General features: G+C 41.0%; 1 protein-coding gene across 1 annotated transcript in view; it reads right to left on the bottom strand.

Annotated features, from left to right (window-relative positions):
* Positions 1-26,473, bottom strand: part of lekr1 (leucine, glutamate and lysine rich 1) — a 75,050-nt gene that overhangs the window by 22,573 nt on the left and 26,004 nt on the right. Inside the window, exons 4-7 of the mRNA XM_056373310.1 lie at positions 19,591-19,668; positions 15,237-15,400; positions 8,817-8,898; positions 1,212-1,289 (exon numbers count right to left, since the gene is read on the bottom strand). Coding sequence (XP_056229285.1) covers positions 1,212-1,289; positions 8,817-8,898; positions 15,237-15,400; positions 19,591-19,668 — 402 coding nt within the window. The remainder of the gene's footprint in view (positions 1-1,211; positions 1,290-8,816; positions 8,899-15,236; positions 15,401-19,590; positions 19,669-26,473) is intronic.

Raw genomic sequence — 26,473 nt, 5'->3', positions numbered from 1 at the left:
TATTTTTGTATTGAGCATATGAAGTGTAGAATTTGAAGTTATCTACAGGAAAAAAAAGAGGAAGATCTTCTCATCTCACCTCTCCTTCTTACTTACTTAGGAAAAGTGTCAGTATCTTTATGGTCAGTGTTCTGGCAGTTGGTGCTTCTGTTTTAGGTCAACATAAGAAAATAAATTACTGGGAGATTCACAAAAACCCATTTAAGAGCGTGTGGACAAAGTGAAACTGGAACAAATTCACAACCCATTCAACTTGAAAGCAGCAGGTAGCAGATAGCATCTGCTTATTGATTTCTCTGCAGACACAGAAGCTTTTCGACCAGATAAACATTATCTTTGGGCACCTTTGCACCAATCGAAGACAATTTGAAGAATTGTTGTCTCCCATGAAATTTTTGTCAGCCATGGGGGGGGGGTTGCTCGCTCCTCCTTAAATCTCACCCCTGCTAGAATAGCCTCCACCCCCCAGTGGAGTGCTATCATATGTTGAGCTGTATAGGAGCCAGAGGGTGAGATCAGAGACTGCTGTGTGGGAAGGGAAATAAATCGACAGTGTAATTGAACACACCAGGCTGCCAGCGGCTTAGAAAAAGAATAGCAGCAGATACCATGTGAAAAAATACACACCCCACATACATCTAACGCCTGCATGGAAAAGATGAGAGGCTCCTTGTGTATATGTCTGTCTGTGGGTGTATGCATGTGGGTTGGGTGTGTGTGTGTGCACATGTGTCTGCCTGCTTATTAGTGTGATGCGCTCCAACAGAAGTGCCACTGCGCCTCTGCACATCTACAGTTAGTGCGTGCCTCTGTGGACAGATGAGTGTGTGTGTGAGTGTGTGTGTGTGTGAGTGTGTGTGTGTGTGTGTGTGTGTGTGTGTGTGTGTGTGAGAAACATGACTCCACGCCAACTAAGAAGTGCTTCCATCTGTTGCGCCAGCCTCACACGAGACTCTCTGTTGTGTCACTGGCACTTTATGGAGCCTAAGATCTCCTCAACTGATCCAAGAGCAGATTTCAGCTGACACTAATATCCCCACCTCTCTCTGGGAGGAAGGAGATGGAGGAGAGAGATGAAGCAGAGGAAGAAGATGAATGGAGGAGAATGAGTGGGATGAGTGCAGAGATTGGGGAAAGTTGGAGAAGGGATGGAACGGGAATTTATCTCATGAGATAAAACAAATGTGCAGAGAAAAAGAAGGTTAGTGTACCTGAGTAGTTTTCCTCTGTGCTCCTTCTCAGAGTCTTCCTGCTGGGACAGCTGCTCCTTGCTCTGTTTCGTCTGCTCCCTGAAGACAAAAAGTAGATGGCATGTTCACTAAATTTTCACCATTTGTAGAGAGAATTTATGAGCAAGGCAGACTGACATAACTGAAAATAGCGTAAAACCTCCCTCTTTACCTAAAATGTAATTCACATAAATTGTACCCACATTTCACATTCAGGCAGGGGGAAATTTAATATTTACTCACAGAGTATGTTTTTGCAATTTCAAGTGTCATTGGAAAGTACTTGAGCAAGATACCAAATCCATACAACTGCTATTCTTGTTACTCCTACGCTTAAATCTCCATGTGTAAGAAGCCAAGCTTAACAATGAATTCTCCCTCTGGGATCGGCAAAGGTTCAGGACAGCTTTATGTACATCTCTACTCTTTTGGCTTGAAAAACATAAAAACATAAGAAATTCAGATGTTTTTAGTTGTTAAATTCAAGGTAAATAAGCTCTGCTGGGTTTTTGAGATCACCATGGAAGACCATGTGAAGCTGCTGCCTCGCTCTTTAGAAAGTAAATTGGAAATCAGTTTTAATTCTAATTCTGCATGCCATGACAGAATGTGGTACTCCAAACTCCTGTGTACACACACACACACACACACACACACACACACACACACACACACACACACACACACACACACACACACACACACACACACACACACACACACAAACACACACACACACACACACAGACTTTACCCTAACCCCCCTAACCCTGTCGGCTTCTCAGCCTAATCCCCTCTCTGGCGGCATGATAAGTTAATGTGTTTGTGTGTATGTGTGTGTGTGTGTGTGTGTGTGTGTGTGTGTGTAGCTGGCTGTCTAGCCCTGTGACCTTGCAGCCACACGCAATGAGGATACAGAGTGAGAGGGCTTGCACGTCTGAGCTCACAGACAGACAGCCTGTTTTCACTGCCAATCTTCAACAACTGCTCCGACTGTGTGGAATTATTTCTCCATTTTACTAAAGAATATTCTGTAAAGCAGCCAGTTCAGATCATCACTTTATTAATAATTCATCATATCACTATATTTAATAGATTCTAGGCTGGTTGGCTTTTGTTCCTTTTAAGTGTCAATAATGCTACAACATTTATACTGTATAACTAAACACCCTCATGTGGAAGTATTAGTGTAATATTAATGGCAATATTTTCATCATTTAACTGTGACAATACGGATAGCGACACAAGCCCAGACACACAAACAAACACACACACACACACACACACACACACACACACACACACACACACACACACACACACACACACTCACACATACACTCACAGCTGTCTGGCACCAGTTATCAGCCTCCCTCTCTTTGTACCTCTCATCACACATCTCCATCCCATTTCCTCTCTCTCTCTCTCGCTCTTTTGCCCTCTTTTTTTAACCTCCTTTTCCTCCCATGCTGTCACAGCTACTGGTGATTTAGAGCAGGCCCCTGAGTGCTCCTACATTCTGCCTTTTTAGCTACAGTATGCTATTCATACTTTACAGTCCGTTGTGCCTGTCCCTTGTTTCTCTTTCTCTCTCTCTCCTTTCTGTCTTCAAGGTCAGAGATGACATGATATCTGACTCCCAGCTGCTGTTTCCACTACCCCTTAAATTCTGGTATCCTGTTCCTGACTTTGTTTCAGAGGTGAAAACGGAGCTAAGAGCGAGAGAGAAAATGTAAGAGAGTAAGACAGCGGGTGGTGGTTTTGTGAATTACTGTAAAACACAGGGTTCAAAGTGCAGTCAAGTGCACAGTGCACCAAGGGAGTGGTGGAGCACTTTGGGTATTTTTGTGGCTGCAGGCGTGTGGTGTACTCTGTGAGCACATGGAATCAAGGTGAAATTTGAAGAAATCCATTATTATTCATAATCAGTGGGCCATGTTAGGAGCAGGTTATAATCACAGCATGAGGGCTCCTCCTGAAGGGCGGCAAGTAAAAAGAAGAAAGATGTTTTAATTGTCCTGTTTTCCATGGGACTGAGTTAACTGTGCGTGACACAAAGACGTCACTCTCTCCACCTGTAATGACTTGCACATAACTAACCAAAGTAGCCACAGTTGAGCTGGCATGCGTAACCACACCATGACAGCGTGCATCTGTCAGGCTGGCCACCTCTGCCTAGGTTTTGCTTTGCATTCTGTCTCACCTGCCTCTTGCTGCTGTTGCCTTTCATTAACATCTCTCTTTCCAGACCCTGCCAATCCCACTTGCCCTGTTGTCACCTCATGTTTCCGCCACTTGCATCACCTGACCTCCCTGCCCACTGGTTGTTCATTGCCTCATTACTCTCTTAGTATAAATACTAGCCCCTTTCCTGTAGCCATTTGCCAGATTATTTCTGTATTTCCAGTCTGGTCACTTGTTTGTGCCTTTACTGATCCTGACCTTTGCCTGTATCTGTTTTTGCCTGCCTGCCCCTCGTCTGATTTGTGTGCCTCCTCTGACTGCCGGCCTGATACTGACCAGCTTGACCTAGGCAAAGCGCTTTTTGACTTTTACTTTGCTGTATTCAACTGTCAGGACCGTTACAGCGCCACTCAAATTACAGACTGCAGATGGAGCACATACCTGCAGACTCCAGCAGATTGTAAAGAGACTTAATCAGCTGTTGTGGATGACAGATGCTGACATGAATCAAACATTAATCTTCACTCTGCCTTCCTGGCTATAATCAGAATAAGAATATTTTCTTCAGTGTAATTGGATGTGACAACCGGTCAAACAATGTATCATGAAAGTGAAACAAACAAGACATGTGGGTGTGCCACCACAAATTAAAGTGAAGACAACTGTGTATAGCCATCTGTTTATCCAGTCTAAAGATACGAGTGGCAGACAGCGCAGGACATGGAGAATCTTGACACTGAAATTGTAATGTACCAGTGACACCCTGCTGAGCCTCCCCTCCCACTGTGGTGTATGGCAAGAAAGTCAAAATACCAAACAGCCACACAAAAGGAAAAAAACCTCTGCATTTCAGGAAAATTCTATTTCTTGTGCGGCATGTGCTCACATGATAACAGAAAGAGAGAGAGAAAGAGAGAGAGAGAGAGTGAGAGAGAGAGAGAGAGAGAGAGAGAGAGAGAGAGAGAGAGAGAGAGAGAGAGAGAGAGAGAGAGAGGGAGGGAGGGAGGGAGCGAGAAACAAGAGAAGGGAGATTTCTTTTGAATCTGAGAGGAAGAAAAAAGACTTCCTCTTTCCCAAAGGGCTGTGACTGATTTTTATCTAATATGAGATAAACGGAGGACCGAGGTCAGGGAAGAAAAAACAGAAAGATGTCAGTGTGTGTGTGTGTGTGTGTGTGTGTGTGTGTGTGTGTGTGTGTGTGTGTGTGTGTGTATGCTTGTGTGTTAGGCAAACGGGAGAGCAAGATTTTGTGGGAAACGAGGTCCTTGGTCCTACACCCTGAGATCAATAGTTATTTTGCTGCGGTAACACAGCCACACATGCACAGACACACGATGCATGCACACATGAACACACATGCATGGACACGCACAGAACAGTCAGCGTGCATCAGCCTGATGAAAACAAGCTGTATCACATCAATCACATCAATCCTTTGCTGTTTCTCTCTTGACCTTCACTCATTCCATCATCCACTCTTTCATCTCTCCTCCCTTGCTCAGTGCATCCATCCTGTCTTTCATCTATCCCTCTCTTCCCTCTAATCCAGCCTTTCAACCTGGCCTGCGTCTGTGTTGGATGATCCATGTGTTCATCCTCTGATGAAAGGATGAGCTCAGCGTCTCCTGCCAATCAGAGAGCAGCAGTAAGCTTCCCAACACCTTTACATACATGTCATACAGGAAGGGGTTTGGAGTTGCTCTGACAAACGCTGTCAAATGGCCCTCATGCTGTAACTGCCCATCACTCCTGCTGACTTGTATAAACTGTAAGCCAGGTAACAATGGGTGATCATCACATAATAAAAGCATCTTAGACAGCACTATTCTCATACTAGTGGTCTATGAAAAAATACAGTGAAGACAAAAAGCTTAGAGATCCTGAACTGTGTGTGTTCCTGTGTGTGTGTGTAAACAGTCATGACAAAACAAGCTGCCCTTGAGTGTCTCTCTGGCATGCTGCTCAGATTGCATGCTAGGATCAGAAGGATTCCACAGCCGCTCTCTGTCCTTAGACCGCCCCTGAAATATGTGTGTATGTGTGTGTTTCCAAGGCAACGTGCTGGCGCCACAGAAACGCAACAGGTGCGGAACACTGATGTTTGACGGAGGCTGGGGGGGTCAAAGGTTGGGCAGTTGTCATGGCAACACCTCTTGCACACAAACAAACTGGTTCTTTTTGTTCTTGGATCTCAAGAGAGAATCAGGGGTTCAGGAGCTCATATAAAGCAAAGTGGGACAGGAAGAAAACAGGTCACACACACACACACACAAACCCACACAGAGCCGCTGTGGAAGAGGGTGTTTGAACAGGCAACCAATCACCATCAGCTGGACAGTGAAAGGAAGGTTAGCCAATCAACTCAGACGTCCCATCTGGATCTCAGTCTAGACCTCGCCTGACTATCTGCCACACATGGGGCAGGAAGAGAGACCTTTGTTTGAAGGTTGTGTACTACAATTTGTCAGTCGTGGATTGTAATTTTTAATGCATGACTTTTACTTTACTTTAAGATTTATATTAAGATTAGTCTCATATTTACAATTGTAAACTCTCAGATTATGTTACAAATAAATTGCATGTAAAAATATGAAATTATAAAATAAGATGTTTTTTGTATATCTTTTTGGGAAACATGAAAGTGAGGGTACAAAATTATTTTTTTGTCTACATTTGACATAGCTCACCAAAAAAAATTCAAACTGGCCAACAGGTCAAGTTAAATATTGAACACTGTGCGGCTGTGTAGACATTGGACAGCTGAGTTGAGCTGCTCAGATAAACACAAGCCCTGTTTTCCCTCTTTACAATCCTCTCTCCACACGCACACACACACTCCTTATCATGCAATAAAGTCTCAGACTTGAGCACATCCGCCGCCTCCTCCTCCACACACACCTCATCATGCAACATGGCCTTAAGGCTGATTCTCCCTGTAGCATATGTCCATATGTCTGGGTGGGTCGCGTGCGACTGCAAACATCCCCTCCATCCTCCCTGTCTCAGCCCTGATCCACATATTGCATGGACATGCACCCTACACACATACATGCACACACTGGCATGTACAATCTGTGTGAGAGGGGAGGGGGTCAATAAAGGATTTTTACTGATCCTTACAGAGGACTTTGGCTGAGCTCTGATGGTGAGATATTTAGAGAGCAAACCAACTTGTTTAATGTCTGTCTTAAAAATCCAATCAAATCAAATAACATTATCTAGATACTCCATATTTTATTAGTAACAGTGATGGTGTATTAACCATAACTTAAATTCACTTGCACCAAAGCCAGATGTTTTCATTAGTTCAATATAAAACTCAAACACTCAAAATGACATAAGCAGGCAAGTATAAAAGGCAGAAAATCAGGGACAATGAAACACATCGGTCTGATATGAAAAGCAGTCAAAATATGGTAAAAGAATTAGTGATGGAGTGTGTGTGAAGAATTGCAGTTAGAAGAGACTCATCGTTGAAGGAGGGGAAGATGAGGACTGAATATCCATGAATAAATTAATATTTCATCATGTCTGCAGTCACAGATTGTTAGCAAGAACCAGTGTTTACTACAGTAAAACCACCACTTTTTGTGTCTGACTGAGAACTGTATTTGTTATCTGTGTTTGTGTGAGTGAAGCAGGATGCTTCTCTGCAATGTATACCAAAACTCTAATCAGTATCAAGGTACCAAGATTATGTCACACACAAATATACAAAAGTGTTATTAATGCCACATTTATTTGGATGTATCTTGCAAACAATGTGTATGTGTAGCTAACCTGTGACAGACACACATACACTTACCACACTTACCACACACACACACACACACACACAACACACACACACACACACACACACACACACACACACACACAATGTCCTTCTACAGAAATACAAAAAAGTGATGTATATATAGACTCACATTGAGAATCAACCACACATACTGGCAGGGTAGTTATTCCTGTAACTGAAGCTGAATTGAAACGGATTAGAAAAAAGACAGAAAAGGAAAATCTGTCATTTTTAAAGGTCAAAAGTTTATGACCAAAAAATGTGGGAGAGAGAAGAGAGACTGATGTTTATAGAGGAGGATGGAGGAAACATAAGTGAACAAATGAGTGTTTCATCTGTAGTCTGTCAGGTCAAGTAGTCCTTTAATGCTTTGATTATTAGATAGAAGCAATATTTAACATTTACTCCCTTTGTGGGTAGGGGGATGTTTGTGTCTCTGTGTATCTGCATGTGTGTTTCTGTGGGTATTTGTTCATTTCTGTGTCTGCGTGTAAACCTTTGAAGGGGCTGATTTTCCAAATATTACAACTGACGTCACCAAAACATGATGAAAAGCATTCTCTGTTGCTTAAAAATAACACTATAACTCAGAATGTGCACAAACATTTGAAAAAGTTGCTGCTGTACAGTGCAAACCAGTGTTAAGATATGACCAAATATGGAATAATTTATCCATTTAGAATTCAATGGACAGTAAAACAGACCTACAGTGACCAGCTCAAGCAATCTTGTGCTTGTGAAAACAGTCAATAGCGAGCAAATAGAGATAAAAAAAACTTCATGTGTGTGCATGGACTTGGCTTTTAGTCTGTTTTTACAAACTAAAAACCTTTAGAATTTCCTATGCTGTGCTTTAATTTAATTAAACAGTGGAAATGTTTAAGACTAGTGAATTACTCCTGTGTCTGTGTCTGTAAACAATTTCATGGCTATTCATCCAATAGTCTTGCGTGGTGGTGGACTGACCGATAGCCACACCCACAGCCCTACCGCTGGTGATGCTAAAATGTAGGTTTCTTCCATGACTACTTCACAGCAGCTGCTGAGGCTGACACATTAGAGTTCAAGGGTTTGAAAAACCTTTATTTATGTGACTTACTGAATCTCTTGCTTTTGTAGAGTATGTGTTGTGGTCGTCGTTCTGTATTTACCTTCGTGTGAGTATATGTGTGTCTGCAGGTTTAGGTACTGAGGAGGATGGAAAAGGAAAAAAATGTCAAAGGAGCTGCAGAATGTTTGAACTGATAGAGCTTCTTCATCAGCATATTTTCAAAAGCCACAGGCGCATATTTTTCCTCAAGTCATAACTCCTTTGTAGACCTTTGTGTGAGTGTATACAAGTCAAATCCTCTGTTGATGCAGCTTAGCAGGCCTGGTATGAGGAACGTGAGCATTTCCTGGTTTCAGTGGTGCCAATGGGGTTGTACAGAAGGTTTTGATTGGTTGAGGGAAATCATACATATAGCCAAGCCCTGCACTGACCTGTTCTTCACCCAGCATATTCCAAATACCACGCTCCACCTGCATCCCCATCTGAACACAAGTTTCCATATACTGTATGTGTGTGTGTGTGTGTGTGTGTTTTACCACATACTGTAGACACTTACATCAGCTGCTGAGTAAGTTGCTCTTTCTCTTTTCTCATTTTCTGTAACTCCTCGTTGGAATGTTTCAGCTCCTCTCTCAGCACTGTTCTCACACACACACACACACACACACACACACAGATTTGAGTTTTGACACGATGAAGATGGTGTAAAAGCTTTCGAAAGCTTGCCTTCATATAACGCTGGCTCAGGGCCAGGCATGTCACCGGAGGCTGTTACACTGTATGACTTACAGAGAAAGGGAGACAGAGGAGAGTAAACAGCACTTAATAAATATGGAATTCCTTAAAGAATAACAGAACAGAGCAGAATACGAATACTTGGAAACATTAATAAAAAAAATAAGAAGACACTTAATCTGAGTGAGGATGCCGTCACCTATATAGGGCTACTTTCTACTTGTTTGAATCTGAACCTGTTGTGATCTTGTGTTCTGCACCTTCTAATTTACATTAAAAAACAGACCTGGAAGAAATACTTAACTGCAATATTTAGGCGGTATGTCAGGCCAACAACATATCAGACTGTAGCGTTGGACTTACTGCAGCTGCAGGCAGGAGTGGATGTCACGTAAGAGAAAAGCACTTAAGTTCCAAGTCTGAATAGTGAAAAGCTCGAGACACGCCATGTTTGTTTTGATTTCTCCACCTTGGCATAATCACAACATTTGTTACTGTTATCTTCACCAACATCATCACCAACTTCCCAATTATTTTCATCAGCTTCATCAGCAGTCAGCTTTACTGGTAACTTACTAACTTTAAAAGCCTGCAGCACAAGAACTGTTCCTATAAGATGTCCTGTCCACCACAGAGAGGGACATAAGAAGATAATCATGATCTTCAAAATCATCACAGCATCCACATGTGCATAAGCAGCACAGGAAAGGTTCCTATTCTATATACGTACCATTAAATATATACTGAATTGGTTTCTGTGTTCAAGAGGGAATGCCCTGGGTAGAAAAATGATGTGGGGGAGGGCGTATGTTCTATATCCTTATTATGTCTAATTAATGAATTGTCCCAATGTCAGCGACACAGTAAGTATTACACCTTGTCTAATTGTGTAGTGAAAGTAGCACATCAGCAGCAGCTGCAATCTGCCATCAGTGTCTGTCTACAAAGGATTGTTCATCCAAAGTACTGCTGTGCAGCTGAAGTATTTTGGCAGCACTTACAGGCCAATACAAAATCAGTGCGGTAACACTTGCAAGTCATAAGAAAATAGGCTATTGGGTTGCAGCTCTGCAGGTAAAGGGCAAGGGAGGCATGAAGGTATAATTGATGCTACCAATAAACTGCAGTTAAAAGTTTTATTTACAGTACAGTAAGCAAAGCAGTTAAATGAGGGTCATACTCTGCAGCAAATATTGCAATATTCAATATTACTGAATATCGGGCCTTAACCTAATCATGCAGCTTGCATGTTGAAAATTTGGTGAAATGGGGCCCTGTTCCATCAGATGTATGTTGAAAACTTTGGAAGAAACTTGTCCAGTGAAACTGGAAACTTAACTGTTCATGGTCACCCACCTTTCTGCGGAAGCATATGATGCTTGCTGCTGGGTACATCATGAAAATCTACTATAAAGAATAGTCAAGTTATGTCAACATGACAAAGGTAGGATTTTCACTTATATTAGTAATACTATTAGCATTACCATTAAAATATACATATGCATAAATACTACACATGAAACTGTTTTGCAAAACATGCAGTCAAAAAAGCCAACAGACAAAAGCTCTGTGTGGGTGTCTTGGCTAGTTGTTTGAATGACTGACAGGCTAGCAGTGTGGGTAGTGCAGTGTGTAAAAGAGGTGTAATGTGTTTGTATTTGTGTGTGTGTGTGTGCGCGCGCATGCATGTGTGTGTGTACTGTATATTGAGTTGAGATTTGAGAGAGTCTGTGAGGGTCCTTCAGAGCGGTGCAGCAGGGCACTGTGGCTGTGGCTCTGGAAAGCTCTCAAACCAATCCAGCAATGTCAGCCTGACATTCTCTTCCTCTGAGTCTGTGTTTTCCTCGCTCTCTCACATTGTTTTTCTCTCTTTCATCCTTCTCCTCACTGTCTCTCTCCTCTCAGTCTTTCTTCATCTACTTAACTATTCCTCTTCCTCTCTTTCTGCGGTTGTTTTCTCTTTTCTTTCTTACCCTCTCCATCTCTCACTCCCTTTCTCTCTCAGCAGGAAGAGGGGAGTGTAGGAGGTCCTCCTCAAAGCGGCAATACACCGATAATTGCTTTCTGGTCACTGTGACATGATGAGGTCTGCCAGGGTAAAGCAACACACACACACACACACACACACACACACTCACTTGCAGACACTCAGAAACTCACAAAGACTCAGACAGACACACACATAAATACAGAACACACAAGAACACATGTACAAAGAACCACTCACAGAAAGACACACACAGCAGCACAGAAACCCACACAGAAAAACTCACAAATATACACAGTAACAGAAATGTCCAAACAGAAATAGTTGTATAAATACTTGATGGAGCAGAAAGGCTTTGCGATGAAAGCAAACCAGCCTGTCTCACTTTCTCTACAGTGCTTCTTTTATGTGTCTCAGTACAGACACACAGACACACACAATGTGATAAGGTGGCAGTAAATATTATAGCAACTTACCGGCAGCTGGCCACCAAGTTACTGTAACAATTATAGTATTGTTACTGGGTTGACTGATGGAGTACTACAGCTACAGTGCATTTTTATTTTCTGTTAATTAAACATGAATACATAGCTGCTATGGCTGCCATTACTGTGATTTAAAAACATCTGCTTAACCTTAAAAAATGTTATTGTAAATTTACTTGTATGTTTCTCCCCTTTGACATATTAACCTAAATGACCATATGAGTCTTTATTGCAGTCCTCTCTGACAAAATATGAATGTTAAAGACCAAGAAGGGTTTTATGTGCAGAAAATATGTTAGCAATTCTGATATTTACAGAAAATTACCAAAACGAATGGAAAAGGAAACCAATTTGGTGGTTGTCCATGTCTGTACCAATCCAAAAACATCCAGTAGATAGACTGAATCATGTCATAAGTAGTGCAGAAATTGTTAATTATTAGTTAGCTACATTGTGAGTCAGCTAAACTAGCTTAAACTCTAAAACAAATAAAAAGACAAGATGGAAAGATATTTTTTTAAATAACAGAGATAAAAGTCAACAATGAAAAGACCCAGAGATACTTGAGGGAAACTACCATCTACCACATATCTAACTGAGAATATTTCAGTATTACAGTGAACTGTGAAAAAGAACAGGCTATACTGAGGCTCATTATATGTTTTGAGCTTCACAGCTTCATAAAATATAAAACAAATTCTCCCGTGTCAAAGCTATAAATACATTCAAATTAGTGGAGAAAACAGAGCAGATTTCAAAAGTAGACATCACAGACTATAAATTAACTAATTTCAACATACAGTATATTGCAATTCAGAAAAATTGGTCACACACTCTCTCTCTCACAAACACAGACACACCCGGCGCCTCCAGCTATGCTGACATCTACATAGTATGAGAGAGCTGATATAATATTTGGAGCTAACTGTATGTACAGAAAAAACTACACTACAGGAACATGTGATAACATACACTTCTGTAAATTATAGATACCTTTATAGTTACCTACACACACAAACACACACAGCTACACCCTGGAATTCTTTACATTACTATAATATCACATTCTTAACTGCTTGTGTACCACAACCATTTTTGGGTGTCAGCCTAGTTTATTATGTGTAATAAAAGCAACGCAAACCCCTAAACCACAGCTTCATGGAAAATAGTTCTGGTTTCCAGAGAAATAGAGGAGTGTTGCTGTTTCACCCTGAAGATTATTTCTACTTAACTGGAATACTGAGGAATTTTTCTATTTGTCCTCCCAGAAACAGTGCAGTGCCAAATGTACAAAAGATGTTGTCTTTAATCTCAGGCTTTATTATTAAAAGGAACAGTTATAGTGACTTATTTTAGCTCTACTTTAGATACCAACTATAGTCTGATAGACGTTTGATGACTGTCGTTTCACAGTGATATTATACAGCATATGTCGCAAGACATGAGGGTAAAACTGAGAGTAAAAACAGAGACAGACACATGTGGGAACAGTCCTGGACTGGGAGATGATGGAAACAAAAATCTTTGCTGTTGTGTGAGAACCATTTTGATGTTTTTATATTACTGCTGTCACTATAATCACACACATATACAAAGTTGGCTTCCAGGGAAATAGATACCATATAGTCTAAAGATGGCCCAGGGTGTTGGCAGATGACTGTGGTTCAACGATCGGTCATAAGTGCAAACACACTCACACACAGATTCATACACTCCTAGTCACGTTTAGTAACAGGATTTCCCCTCAATTCCACTGTCAACCCTCTGCCCTTCCAAAATATTGAATGAAACCTCCCACACTCAAGAGTCTCAAATCAAGTTTTACAAGTCATTTGCTGACAACTGCACAAAAATGATCTGAGATTAATCATGTTTTCATCTTTGACTGCTCTCAGTACTCATCTTTGTCTCGCGCTCTATAAAATTCCACACCCCTTGAGGTTGTTCTCTCGTCTCCTCCCTCCTCTTCTCCACATAACCATAAACCACAGTCATATGCTCACATTAGGCAACCTCCTTATGTTTCTCTCCTTTTTTTCCCCCCTCTCCTTCTCCTTTCTTTTGTCGTTTGACGCTAACCACAGAACGCTGATAGACAGGTAGCACAGTTTAATTGCCAGCTAACGCCCATATCAGTTTGGAGTTATATACAGCTGACTGGTGAGGTGTGTGTTTTGTGGAAGTCTGCAAATCTAAGTCAGATGGGAACCTAGGGTTTTCACACACTCTGGTGTGTCATTCTCATTTTTGTATCCTGGTCCAATATGAACACAACAATTAAAAATTAAATGTTATTACATAAGTGTTACTATTCAGTTTTGAAATTACAGTCACCTAGTGATTAAAACTGACTCATGAACTCAAATAAATTGATTGAATTTGAGTGTGTGTCCTGTGCCCTAACCTTCTCCTGTTGTATGTCCCATTTGTCCTGTCTATGCCCATTGTATACTGTATTGACAAAACGACAGCAAAAAAAACAAAAAATGACCACAAAGAGTTGCAAAACAACAAAAAAGAGAGGACAAAAAAACATACAAAAAACAAACAAAAGAGACACAAACCTTATGAAAAACAATAATCTAAGTTTTGCAAAACCATCGATTTTCTTTTCCTTGGCAATACAAAGGTAAGATTCTTGTGTTATTTACATCATCAGGATTACCACAAAATCTGCAATTTGTTTACATGTGCTACAAATAGTTGCACTGTGTAGAACAAGATAAACTATGATTTGACCTCCTGAGTTAAGTTTCTAAATGTGAATGTGTAGTTTGGTTTGAGAGAAGATATAGGTTTCCCTGACTATATTCACTGAATGTTCATATGTGTGCGCCTGTGGTGTTTTGGTGTGTATTTGTGTATGTTTATATTTGTGTGTGTATGTGCGTGCATGCGTGTGTGTGTGTGTGTGTGTGTGTGTGTGTGTGTGTGTGTGTGTGTGTGTGTGTGTGTGTGTGTGTGTGTGTGTGTGTGTGCGCACACATTCCTGGGAAGGTATTTTATTGCATCTGTTGGTCCATGCGGCAGATGCCATTCATGCTCACGTCACTGAACAAACACATCCTCACACGGCATCAATACAAACAGCAGACTACTTTCTTTTTCTTCCCCCTTCCTCTATCAAAGTCTCCCTCAGTCCCTCTCTCTCTCCCTCCATTTGGCTCTGTCACACGCACACACACACACACACACACACACACACACACACACACACACACAAACACACAAACACAGATACGTGTGCACACTTGGCAACTGTTTGGAACGTGCAGCAGAGAGACAAAAAAAGACCCACCCATGAGGTGAGCTTGAGGTTAGCTCTCCTTCAGTCATTTAGTGTCAACGATGATCACACACACACACACACACACACACAGCCTGAAGCGCTTGCTCAGTCCCTTTAAATTTTATAGTAAGGATTTCATCAGTTTACAGCATTTACACACATATACGCATGAACACACACACACATTCCTTCCTGCCGAAATGCTCTTTAACTGATACAAGTATTTGTGTAGCGACTGTAAAAACACATACACGCACACACATTATGGTCGTCCATTGTGGTTGCTGCCCTCAGAACTAAGAGTCTATTCTACAGTTGAGGTAATGTTTATTCCTGCTGCTCACCTCACCAGCTCTGTATTAAAAGTCTTGCTGTCCTTTAAATTAGCCTCATACATCTAAATATCACTCTGTCTGTACGTCCTTAAATTGTGAAGCTTAAGTTGGTGTGTGTGCACGTTGCCATGCGTGTGTGTGTTACCTGAGAACACCTGTGTGCTGTGCTGCAGAGTCTGGGATTTGAAGGCCTGCCAGGCCCCTGTCAGCTGGCTGAGGAAACCCCGTACATCAGTGAGCTCACCGCCAGTGGAGTGGAGCACGGAGAGAGTTGCTTGCAAGGCCTTCTCCTGCCGCTCACACACACCTCTGAAAAATACCAACAAACAAATACACAAACACATTCACACACACACACACACACACACACACACACACACACACACACACACACACACACACACACACACACACACACACACACACAAAATAACAATTTGAAAATGCAGTTTAAATACATAAAAGCTGGAAAATTTCACCTGAGCATTTAGTAAACTGAAGGGATTCTGGTGTTGATGGCTAATATATCTGAACATCTTAAGTGAGCTGTCACATAAAGATTGAGACAGTATTGTTAACAGCTACCTAGGTGGCTGTTAGCAAGTGTTGTTAAAGTGACAAGTGTGTGAATAAGACAACATTAGCTATTAAAGGTGTGGCTCAAAAAGACTCCAGTGGAATCCAAAACCGGTGGGAAAATTCTTTGCCCTGCTCTCTCTTAACAACTACTTTGTCAATAGCTTTGTCTCAATTCAGGGTCTGCATCCTTTGAAGGATACATTTGAAGACCGACTGCGTCGCAGCGGCATGACATTTCAAAGGCTCCTTTAAATATGGCCAAGAAATGTCATCCAACTAATGGATCCTTCGCGGCCCAACCTATTCCAAGATTGATTGCACACTGGTGATGAATGACTATGGAATCCCTTTTCAAAATGAGATAATGTCAGACTCCGAAAATAAAATAGTGGCTGAGGATAAATAGGAAATCCTTCATAGACTAGACCATTTCATTTCGGTTTGGCCTGCGTGGTCGACGATGGCTACAAAGGCCACTCCTTTGTAAACCATGTCCTTCAGGAGATACGGCCTCTGAATTTGAGACACAGCTTTGGCTCTTAATCCTCAATTGCTCCAGTGGAGTTTATCAGTGTGTAAGAGCAGAAGACTGTGGTGACTGCTGCCTGGTGGGAATGTGTGTATTTCTGAAAGACAGCAAACTGTAAGTTCTGTGACAATTTTACTTAGATAGATCAAGATTTTATAAAAATGCAGCTACTCTTTCATTGAAAAGATCTTTGCCCCACAAAACAAATTCTGTTTACAAGTCAACATTTAAGAGCCTGTAGGAGCAAGATCATTTTGCAGTGTTCAGTCCTGACCCTGTGTGTGCTTGTTGCTATGTTCACTCTCTATTTTTCTCCAGCTGTGTTTTGGAAGGTTCTAAACTCTTGAGATTGCAACTATTTTTGAACTTCAACAGAATACGCCCACATCTGGATATTCCAGTCATGTTAGAGTCGTGTCTTTGGCTGAATGTTCACAGGATCCTGCTGCGTCATGCTCTAGTGACGCAAATTAATGTTAAGTCAATTGCCAGTAAATATATACATTTACAAGTAAAACACATTTCAGAGACGTGAGTTGCTCCAGCAAAAATAGACATTGCTGCATAAAGTTGCTGAGTGTGGTAAAAAGCCACATGTGAGACATTCTGGTCACGGATTCGGTGGACACGCCGACCAGGACAACGAAATGTTTCTGTTAACCGCGACACAGCCAGATCCTGTGTATATTGTCTTTTACTGTCAAAGTTAGTTAAGTCTGCATTGGCTAAAAGGAGCTAAGACGAATACCATGTACTGTATACCCTAATGTCCCCATCTGATAACATCTATGTATTTCTCTCTCCCTACATTTTTTGTCTGCCTCTAACTAGTATATTATCAATTAATGGCAATAATGCCCCAGAATAAGTCTTAAAAAAACAAAAAAAAAACAAAACATGGAATTAGATGTCTATGGGCCATTTTATATTAAACAAATCAAAAAATGTAGCTAAATGAAAAAAGGCTGAAAATCAAGTTAGAAGTGGTACTGACTGAAAATGACTCCACCACACTGGCTTAAAACTAACTGATTTGCCAACAAATTAAATTTGTAATATGGTATTAAAACACCAGATATTGCATTGTCTCTGCCTTTGGTGATTTAAAAAAGCCATTGTCCAAGATTTTACTCTGAAAGTGGACAGAGGGGTGCAACACTTCACATCCAGGTCAAATTACACAAAACAGCTTACAGTTTGAGTTTGTCCTTAGGGGATTCAGACAGCCAACAGTGAGATCTTTAGAGAGCTTTAGAAATTATGAGTGAGAGAAACTTTATTAAGAGCTCAATCAAATGTAGTTACAGAATTCTTTCAGGCTAAAAACAACTGGTAAACTCACAAAACTGTCATTAATCACACAAAAATCAAACCCTGCTCTTATAAATCTGTTATAAAAATGTTGACTTGGAGACTGACTTAGAGCTCACTAACTTTCTTTCGTATTGGCATCTACAAATGTAAAAAATAAATTACAGGTAAAATTTATTGGGCGTCAACGGGCAAAAATTCCATAAACACCTTTCAGCGTATTGTAATTCAACTGATTGGAGAGCAAACTAAAAGTCTGCATCTCTTCTGTTTTTAGACTAAAAGAATCTAGTTTGTGACAGAAGACTTTGGCCATCACAGGTCATTTTAGAGAGCAAGTGGCTAATCTAAAAATGCAGGTGCGCGTGCTCGTCCATTCAGATGGATATGTGCCAGTATTGGTGATGCCTTTCAGAGATGGAGGGAACTTGCTGTAATTCTCCTGGAAAGGTAACAGGCTGCTAACTTCATTGTCCTGTTGTGAAGGTAGATTTACCATGAAAGCAGGCAATGAGAGGCTATGTCAAATGTTGCTAATACTTTAGCCTTCTGTTAACCATAGCCAAGGGCTCATGGCTCCGGTTGTGTTGCTTGTGTGTGTATGATGTGTGTGCATATGCCTGTGAGGGGTGAGCTGCAGGATGGGGGCTGTATTTTCATTTTTTTTTTCTAGATTTTGGCCTAGCCCAGCTTTCATAGAAAGACAGAGAAGACAAAATAAAAAAATTAAAGCTAGGAGAAGGAAAATGAGGAGTGATGTAACGACACTGTCCTTAAAAAAAGCCGCAGCCATGTTCTTCAGCACTCTCCCTTTCCCTCTTCCTCCTCCATCTCACTCACTCACAAAGAAATAAGTTCAGACGAAAAGCACTTTAAGCAACATGAAGGATCACTAGATCAGCTCGCACACTCACACCCACATACGTGCACATACACACACATGCTCCATCAAGTCACAAACTCATGCAAAGCATGGATGTGGAAAACTAGAGTGCTGGAACAGAACATTCTGTTATTCCAAGAACAGTTTTGAGGGAACATGTGGGTGAGAGCACACTAAACAGTCCTATTTTCCCACATACACACACATACACACACACATACACAGAAGTGGGTACACACAGACACACGTAACACATATGGATACATGGCACCTACAGAAACACACACAAGACTGTATACTCACAGACAAACATCATGAACATGGCTGGGTCTTGCGTGCGAAGTGATGTGACAGTTTTTGAGAGCTCAGCAGGGCTGAGTGGTTGTTGTTTTTCTTATTCAGGGTTTGTGGCTTAAGGTGATCAAAAATGAACGGAGTCTCAGACGAGACGAGGCTGGATGAGGGGGAAGACTCTGAGCTGCTCTGTGGTGCCTGAGAGTGTGTGTGTGTGTGTGTGTGTGTATGTGTGTGTGTGCGTGCAGAGTGGAGGAGAGCATGGGCACTGCTTGTCACGAGAGCCAGTTTTATAATGTCAGATGACATAAATCATAAGGCTGACAGCACCAAATGGAAGAACAGATATGAGCCAGATCTGTCATCGGCGATAAGGCAAAGATAGAGAAAAACAGAAAGAGAGAGAGAGAGAGAAAGAGAGAGGGAGAGACTGCATGCGTTCACTCACCCAATGGTTTACTCATTTAGCAGCTTTCAATGTCAGCGGCCTGATTGAAAAGCACGTCTCATCTCCTCCCTCCCACTCTCTTCACCTCCACCTCTCTCCTCTGCTCCTCTCCTGTTATTAACTGCTCACAACTTTTTCAATCTCTCTCTTTACCTCCAGGAAATAACCAGTGGGTCGGCAAAATGAACTTTCTCTCCTCTGTTTTTTTCCATTCTCTCTTTTATTGTGTTCCCTCTATCATCTCGCACAGTTGTTTCCCATCTGCCCCGGCCTTCCTGCCGTGCATCTGGTCAAGGAGCGGACAGCCAATCAGGGTGACGCAGACCAATACTCATTTTTTGCTTCTTTTGTTTTTTTGTTTCATCTCCATCCTGCTTTGGCTTACTAAACTTTCATCGTGGTATGCTACCCCCAGTCCCTCTTTCAGTCTCTTCTCTCTCTGGTTATTTCCTTACCTGAGAATTTTACCTTGCTGCTCCTCTTTTTCAAGTAAACGCTCTGCCTCTTTCTTCATTGAAGTTGCTACCTCCAGCCTGTCGAGGTAGAAGAAGAGAAAGAGAGAGGAATGAGGGTGAGGAGTCATGAGCAATATTCACTCATTAGTGAACCTAAGCCAAATGTAAAGCCACTGCACTCCCGTGGGGTAAAATGAGCTTATAGATGATGCAACTTTAATGATGGAGACGAGAGGATGATCGTGATGAAATGGAATGAGATGAAAAATTCAAATGTTCCTCAGTGGTAATTGATATAATAAGATGGGCTTCCCTCCCCAGCTCATCTTTCTGGTTTCAGATAATTCAATACATAATAAATTATTATTTGAGCATGAGCAGAGTCAGCAAAGCATAAAGGCAAAGATTTAATAGGACTGAGCTGCAAAGGATTGATAAGTTGCACGAGAAAAGAAGAAAATTACTGAATTAGTCTCAAAGTGCAACAGCCCTTGGAAGTACAGGTATAATAACAGACTGACGAATTAGGGTCTGTCCCTATACCTGCACTTTCAGTGTTGAGCGCTTAAGTGCGTATTCATGCATCAAAGGTAGTAGGCAAGTGTGGCCCACATCTGAAAAATGTCTACACGCAATACACTTAACCCATACTTGATGCACACTTATTTGAGCAGTATTCAGAGATGTGTATCCCACAATTCACCATGGTCTACTGCACCTCAGCAGTCCAGTTATTGGCAGTAATGTGCCCACAAGCTACTTTTATAACCAACAATAATGTACAGACATGAAGAAGTTAAAGTTCTTGACATGCTTTTTACTGCTTGCAAATACCACAAGTGTGGGTTTGTGGATGGACCCTTCCTCTGCACTGCCCTTCAGCAGATGTTTTCAGCCTGATTGATTCCAGACATGAGCAATCAAATCTGACAGACAGATTCCAGCAAAGAGCAATCAAACAAGACACATCAAGAGAGAAACTGTGTGACCTGGACACTTAGAAAACAGAAACAACACAACACAGCCTGTTCTTTCCTAAAACACCACAGAGCATTGACAGTGAGACAGAGATAAACATAATGAGCAGTATTACACAGAGCAGGCTAGACAAATAGAGACTAAAACCAGACAGATAATAATCGGGACCAACAAAGTTTAATCAGGAAGTGTAATTTGAATGAGATGAAGAAATCGTGCCTGGGGATTTTCTGCTTATTGCCAACACTTTACAAACTAACATGAAGTAAGGAATTCAGAAGCCCTATGTGATGAAAATACCTGGGAAGACAAACAACAAGATTCTCTTCCACTGAGGAAAAACCACCAGGGTTTATATAACAATTGTAAAATAACACCCTCTGCTAATATTCATAAGTAAAGGTAAGTCATACTGCCCAATACCAGTTTTACGAGTGATATGTTAATATGATGCCCTTTCCTAATGGTTTCCCTCTACCAGTAACAGTCTTCTGATTGCACTGCTCCTTACCAGTGTGTTCTGCAGACAACCTTCAACTTCTGGTGGTGTCTTATGACAGCCACTGTAAATGTCAAAAAATCTCTTCCATTTTATTTGGGGTCAACTCTGTATAAGTTAGAAATATTGTACAATTCTTTTAATGCACCATTTTATTTCTTACCTCTGTGACTTTAGGTTTTGCGTTCATTCATGTAACATATTTACTTGAAAAAGAGATTCTTATTTTTAAAGAGACCATCCTGATCAGATAAAAAAAAATATATGTTTTCCTTCAATCTGTGTGATATATTGTGTCAGTAAGGGCATCACACACAGTCTCAGCCTCCCTGAGAGCAGCGTTGGGTGAGAATGGGTTGAGCAAGTATGCGTGTTTCTAGTAATCCTGACTGTATGTGTGTGTGTATATGTGTGTGTGTGTGTGTGTGTGTGTGTGTGTTTGTGTGTGTGTGTGCATGAGAGACCATGTTTGAGTCTGAGCATGTTTACAAGTAAATAAGTTTGCGTGTGGCTGTAGCTTAGCATGTATGTTTCCTTGTGTGTGTGTGTGTGAGAGAGAGAGAGAGAGAGAGAGAGAGAGACAGAGAGAGAGAGAAAGAGACTGAGTGAGTTAGACTGTTCTGTTAGCATCGTAGCCTGTCCATTTGTATGTTTTCCACTTTCTGACTAACTCTGGGTGAGCCTGTGATCCTGTGTGTGTGTGTGTGTGTGTGTAAAAATTGTGTATTTGTGCATGCGTGCCTTTGCTTTTCAAGTGATGGCAGCCCAGACTCCCACTGTTCACCCATCTGTCCCTACCAGTCCCAAAGCGAGATCAGAAAGAACACTGCCTCGAGAGGGGTGTGTGTGTTTGTGTGAATGCATGTCTGTGAATTTTGTGTGTGTGTGTGTGTGTGTGTGTGTGTATTTTGTATACAAATCTGTGTGTGCTTTGTGCATGTGAGCTTGAGCTCCTGTTCCCAGGGCAGTGGCTGTCAGTGGAATAACTAGGTAGCGCAGTGCCAAGGAGTGCGTGCCAGATTAGAGTACCCCCTACCAGCAGCCCAAATCAACTGCCTCATCAGGACATGTCATACACACACACACACACCACACATATACACACACACACACACACACACACACACACACACACACACACACAAACACACACACACACACACACAGAACGGGCAATACACACACATGCACAGTCATGCACACAGCCAGCCACAGTGTGATCATGACCTACTAAGTAAAATGTTTTCTTTTTTTGGTGTTTATGTGTCAGAGAGTTTACAAGTTTCATGCTCCTACATATTTTTGAGATTTGGGCTCAAGGTCGACATTACAAAGCCAAACTTAACCTCCCCTGGAAGGCTTATTTTCAGCCCCAGACTGTGAACTGAATGTTCTGTGTCATTATTTCTGTTTATCCTAGTTTCCGTACTGGGTTAAAACTCAAGGGTGATAAAAATTTTTTGCCATAGCCCTTAACTTTGGGACATCCTACTCATTTGTATCAGATTATACAAATTATCTAAGATCTAAAAATAATGGCTTTAATGCCTCTTTTCTTTATTGTTTTTGTTTGTGTTGTTTTATTTCTTGCACTGTTTAACTACTTTACTGTATGAATATCAGTTCATACAGCAACATTCTACTATTTCATCTATTATCTTTCTAGAAGCCACAGAAGGTGCAGTTTTTACTAAGAATCATCAGTGTTGCCCTCAAAAACAACAAACAGCCAAAATAAATCTGGTGTAATTCTTTGTTCAGCCACAAGAGACCATCTCTCAAAAGTGATCCCACAGTGGAGCTGAAACACTGGTATTTAGCTTGAAATGATTGTCAAGCACTTACTGTTCCAGGCCTTTTGACACCGGTCAGGGTGAATTTGATAAAGAACTATGGGTGGTGACTTATGAGTGTATTCCAGTGTGGAAGTATATTTATTTTGCATGTGTGTGTGTGCTGGCAATTTCTGTCATCATTAAAAGTGACATAAAAGCTCCCCCATATCAAAGTGTCATCTGTTCACTCACTGTGTGTGGGCATGTGTGTGAGTTGAAAGAGTGTTTTGATCAACACCATGGCAGGACATTCAAAGCTGAAAGCCATTTTGACCAAAAAGGAGCACAAACAGAGTGAAATACGCCTACAACTAACAAGATGTCCATTAACACGCACAAAGTCATACACAGAACATGTACAGCTTTCAAATGTTTCTAAAATGAAAAGACTGAAAACACATTTTAGTCTTGTTAAATGTTCTAATGAAAACTTTAAGCACTTTAATTAGATCAGTCAGTGCCTCTTTAATCAATCATAATCCTTTACTGAAAGTGTTCTGAGTCTTTGTGTGTGTGTGTGTGTGTGTGTGTGTGTTGCGACACCTGTCTGTATATATTTTGTTTTCAAGTTATCTGGTAACCATGTCAGGGATGCCATAACAATGATTATGATCATCAAAACAGCACACACAAGTACAAGGACAAGCACAAACAATGACATCATATTATGGCTAAGTGAATTAACTATAAGGATATGAAAATGAATTTGTCCTCCAGTGTGTCAATTTTAATTTAAATTCATAATAGCAACGCGTCCCTTTGTTTCATTTGTATGTGCGGGTTGCTATGTTACTGCTCCAACATGTTATTGTTGATAACCAAATAAATTTTGTCATATTGTGTACACACGCTCACACACGCACTTGCACACACACACATTAAATATCATTGTTTTTGTTTATCTTGTTGTCATGAGCTCCACATTAAAGCTGAGCCTCCCATGGAGCCGGGTAGATGTCATCTTCTACCAGGGAGAGCTCTTCCTCAATGCAACTAAAATACACACACACACGCTTCTGTGTGTGTGTGTGTGTGTATTTTGTCAGTCCATCTGTTTGATGTGGTAATTCGAACTTGACGTTGGATCTGTGCTAATACTTCACATGCTGTCGTTGAAGGCTGTTTAACTTTGTACGTAGTACACTTGACATATTACCTAACACATATATACATACACACACAAACAGAGAGGGAGAGAGCATATACTGATTTGTGTATTGTTTCTGTGGTTGCTAGTGGAAACCACACATTGAAATAAAACCAAATGAGTACATAACTAATTTGCCAGAAAATACTTCCCTGTTACAAATGGATGCCTTTCTATTCATCATCCATCATTTGTCTCTTCTCCACTCCCACTCTCCCACCTGCAACTCGTCTTATCACTGTTACAACCCAGCCCAGGTGTGTGTGTGTGTGTGTATGTGTGTGCGTGTGTTTGTGTGTGTGTGTGAGAGCTCACGTTTTTATGATTCATTCTTCATAACTGCCAAGTATAATTTTTGTTACTGTGCACACAAGTGATATTTTATCCATTGCAAGTGTATAAAAGTGTGTGCAGGTGCATACACACAAATACATTACATACGCACACAGAGTCAGATATAGAGACTCACACCCCAACACACTGTTTGGATCAAGACAGCGACCAGCCAGCCAGGGGGAAGCAGAGCATATTAAATTCCCAGATACCTCTCTCAACGCTATAAGCATGTGCTTACATGATATGTTTCAACCTGCCAGCAGTTAGACGAGCTGTCTTTCTATACTTGTTTACCAGTTTCTCTTACCACTTTGTAATTATTTTCCCTCCTCATAACCCTCATGCCTATTTTCTATAGCTCCACTATGTTTATTTTCTCTTTAGTTCTCTCTCTTGTTCTCTTACCCTCTTCAGACACAAATTGGTGGTTGAATTCTATTCAATTTTATTTGTACAGAACCAAATCACAACATATATTATCTCAAGGCACTTAACAAGGTAGGGTCAAGACCTTACAATATTATAGAGCGAAACCCAACAGTTCCCAGAGGGGGAACAGTGTCAGTGGAGAGGAAAAACTCCCTTTTAACAGGAAGAAAAACGTCCAACAGACCCACACTCAGGTTGGGCAGCCGTCTGCCTCGACCGGTTGGTTGATAGTCGGTGGTGTTAACCACAGGTTAGACTCTACTAATCAAATCTGATCTATACACAGAGACAGGAGGAGGAAGCATACCAAATGGGTATATTTAGTAAGGCTCAAACTGTGATGACAAGGTATGAGCCTGCGCCAAGTGTAGGGTTGTGATCCGATAGCATTTTATCGATCAATCCAGAATCAAATCCAGTTATAAAAATCCGAGTCCTTTCAATTCCCTTGTCAAATGTCATGAGATTTAGCTTTTAATGTTTAACTAAACGAAACAATCACCATTTATTGGCTGAGGAGGCAAAAACTGTTTTGAGTGGCAGCCTAATTAATGTTCACAGCCTGTAGCCACAACTTGAAAATTAGGTGAACAGCACATAATATGAAATGTTAATTAAATTTAACTTACACTTAGAAATAACAGGTGTAGCCTGGCACAGCAAGAGCAGCACATCCTCAGTGAAACTGCAGCACCTGCAGTCCTGTATTGATTAAAATAAAAGCGTATCTGTTCTGTGAGGTGTGCGTGTGCTGCATGAAAGAATAACTCTTTTGAAGTACATTCTGTGGAGACTGGGTGTTGCTTTGCTTAGAAATCTGTGAGTATTCAAAGACTCTGACCTAAGCTTCAGCAACCATATTAACTTTATTACAAGATCAGCCTTTTATCGTTTAAAAACAAGAATAAGAGTCCTCAGCTAACCTAGAAAAAATGTATACATGTCCTTATCAGCAGTCAATTAAATTACTGTCTGGTCTGTTTTCTGTTTTATCGGAAAAAAAAATTTCAGCTTATTCAGAATACTGGGGCCAGTATTGAGTGAAGCTTCATTCAGTTACTATACACCAAACTGCCTCATGTATGAATTGTGCTGTATAGATAAATTTGCATTTACCTTATTTTTCACAAGCCACTTGCTCCAAATACTGGAAGTCCAGATGCAGAATCATTAAGTTGATAAGCTTTAAATATTGATAGGATATGCATTGATATTTAACTGGGAGATTCTCCTTAATTTAGCTTGGTCAGAGTGCTGTTCTTTTCCCTCACACACAATCTTTGGCTAAGTACAGATACTGGCATGGAAAGAGCACCCAAGCAGAGAGTCTCATATGAATACTGTAGGTCACACACTACTGAAAGTGAGTAGCTCTGTGCTATATATGCATCTGTTTGAAAGAGGTGTTGTACATTCAGATTAAATGTGATGGAAGGGAGCCATAGAAAAAAAGTCCCTCTTCCATCAGACAACTGAAGATGTTAATTATCAGTGTTACTATTAATGAGCGTAATTCACACCCAGAATGAAACATAATCTGTTAATGAGCTATAGGTAATTTTGCACACGCACATTTGCCATTATTTTGAATTACTACTACTTATCTGCCTAATTTGTTTTTTACCAAGTTGGATATGTAGGACCTTTCAGAAAAAAAGA

Source organism: Seriola aureovittata, chromosome 4 (genome assembly GCF_021018895.1).
Source record: "Seriola aureovittata isolate HTS-2021-v1 ecotype China chromosome 4, ASM2101889v1, whole genome shotgun sequence".
Classification (NCBI taxonomy): domain Eukaryota; kingdom Metazoa; phylum Chordata; class Actinopteri; order Carangiformes; family Carangidae; genus Seriola; species Seriola aureovittata.
Note: the sequence above shows the minus strand (reverse complement) of the source record. Positions and strands in the feature narration are given on the sequence as shown.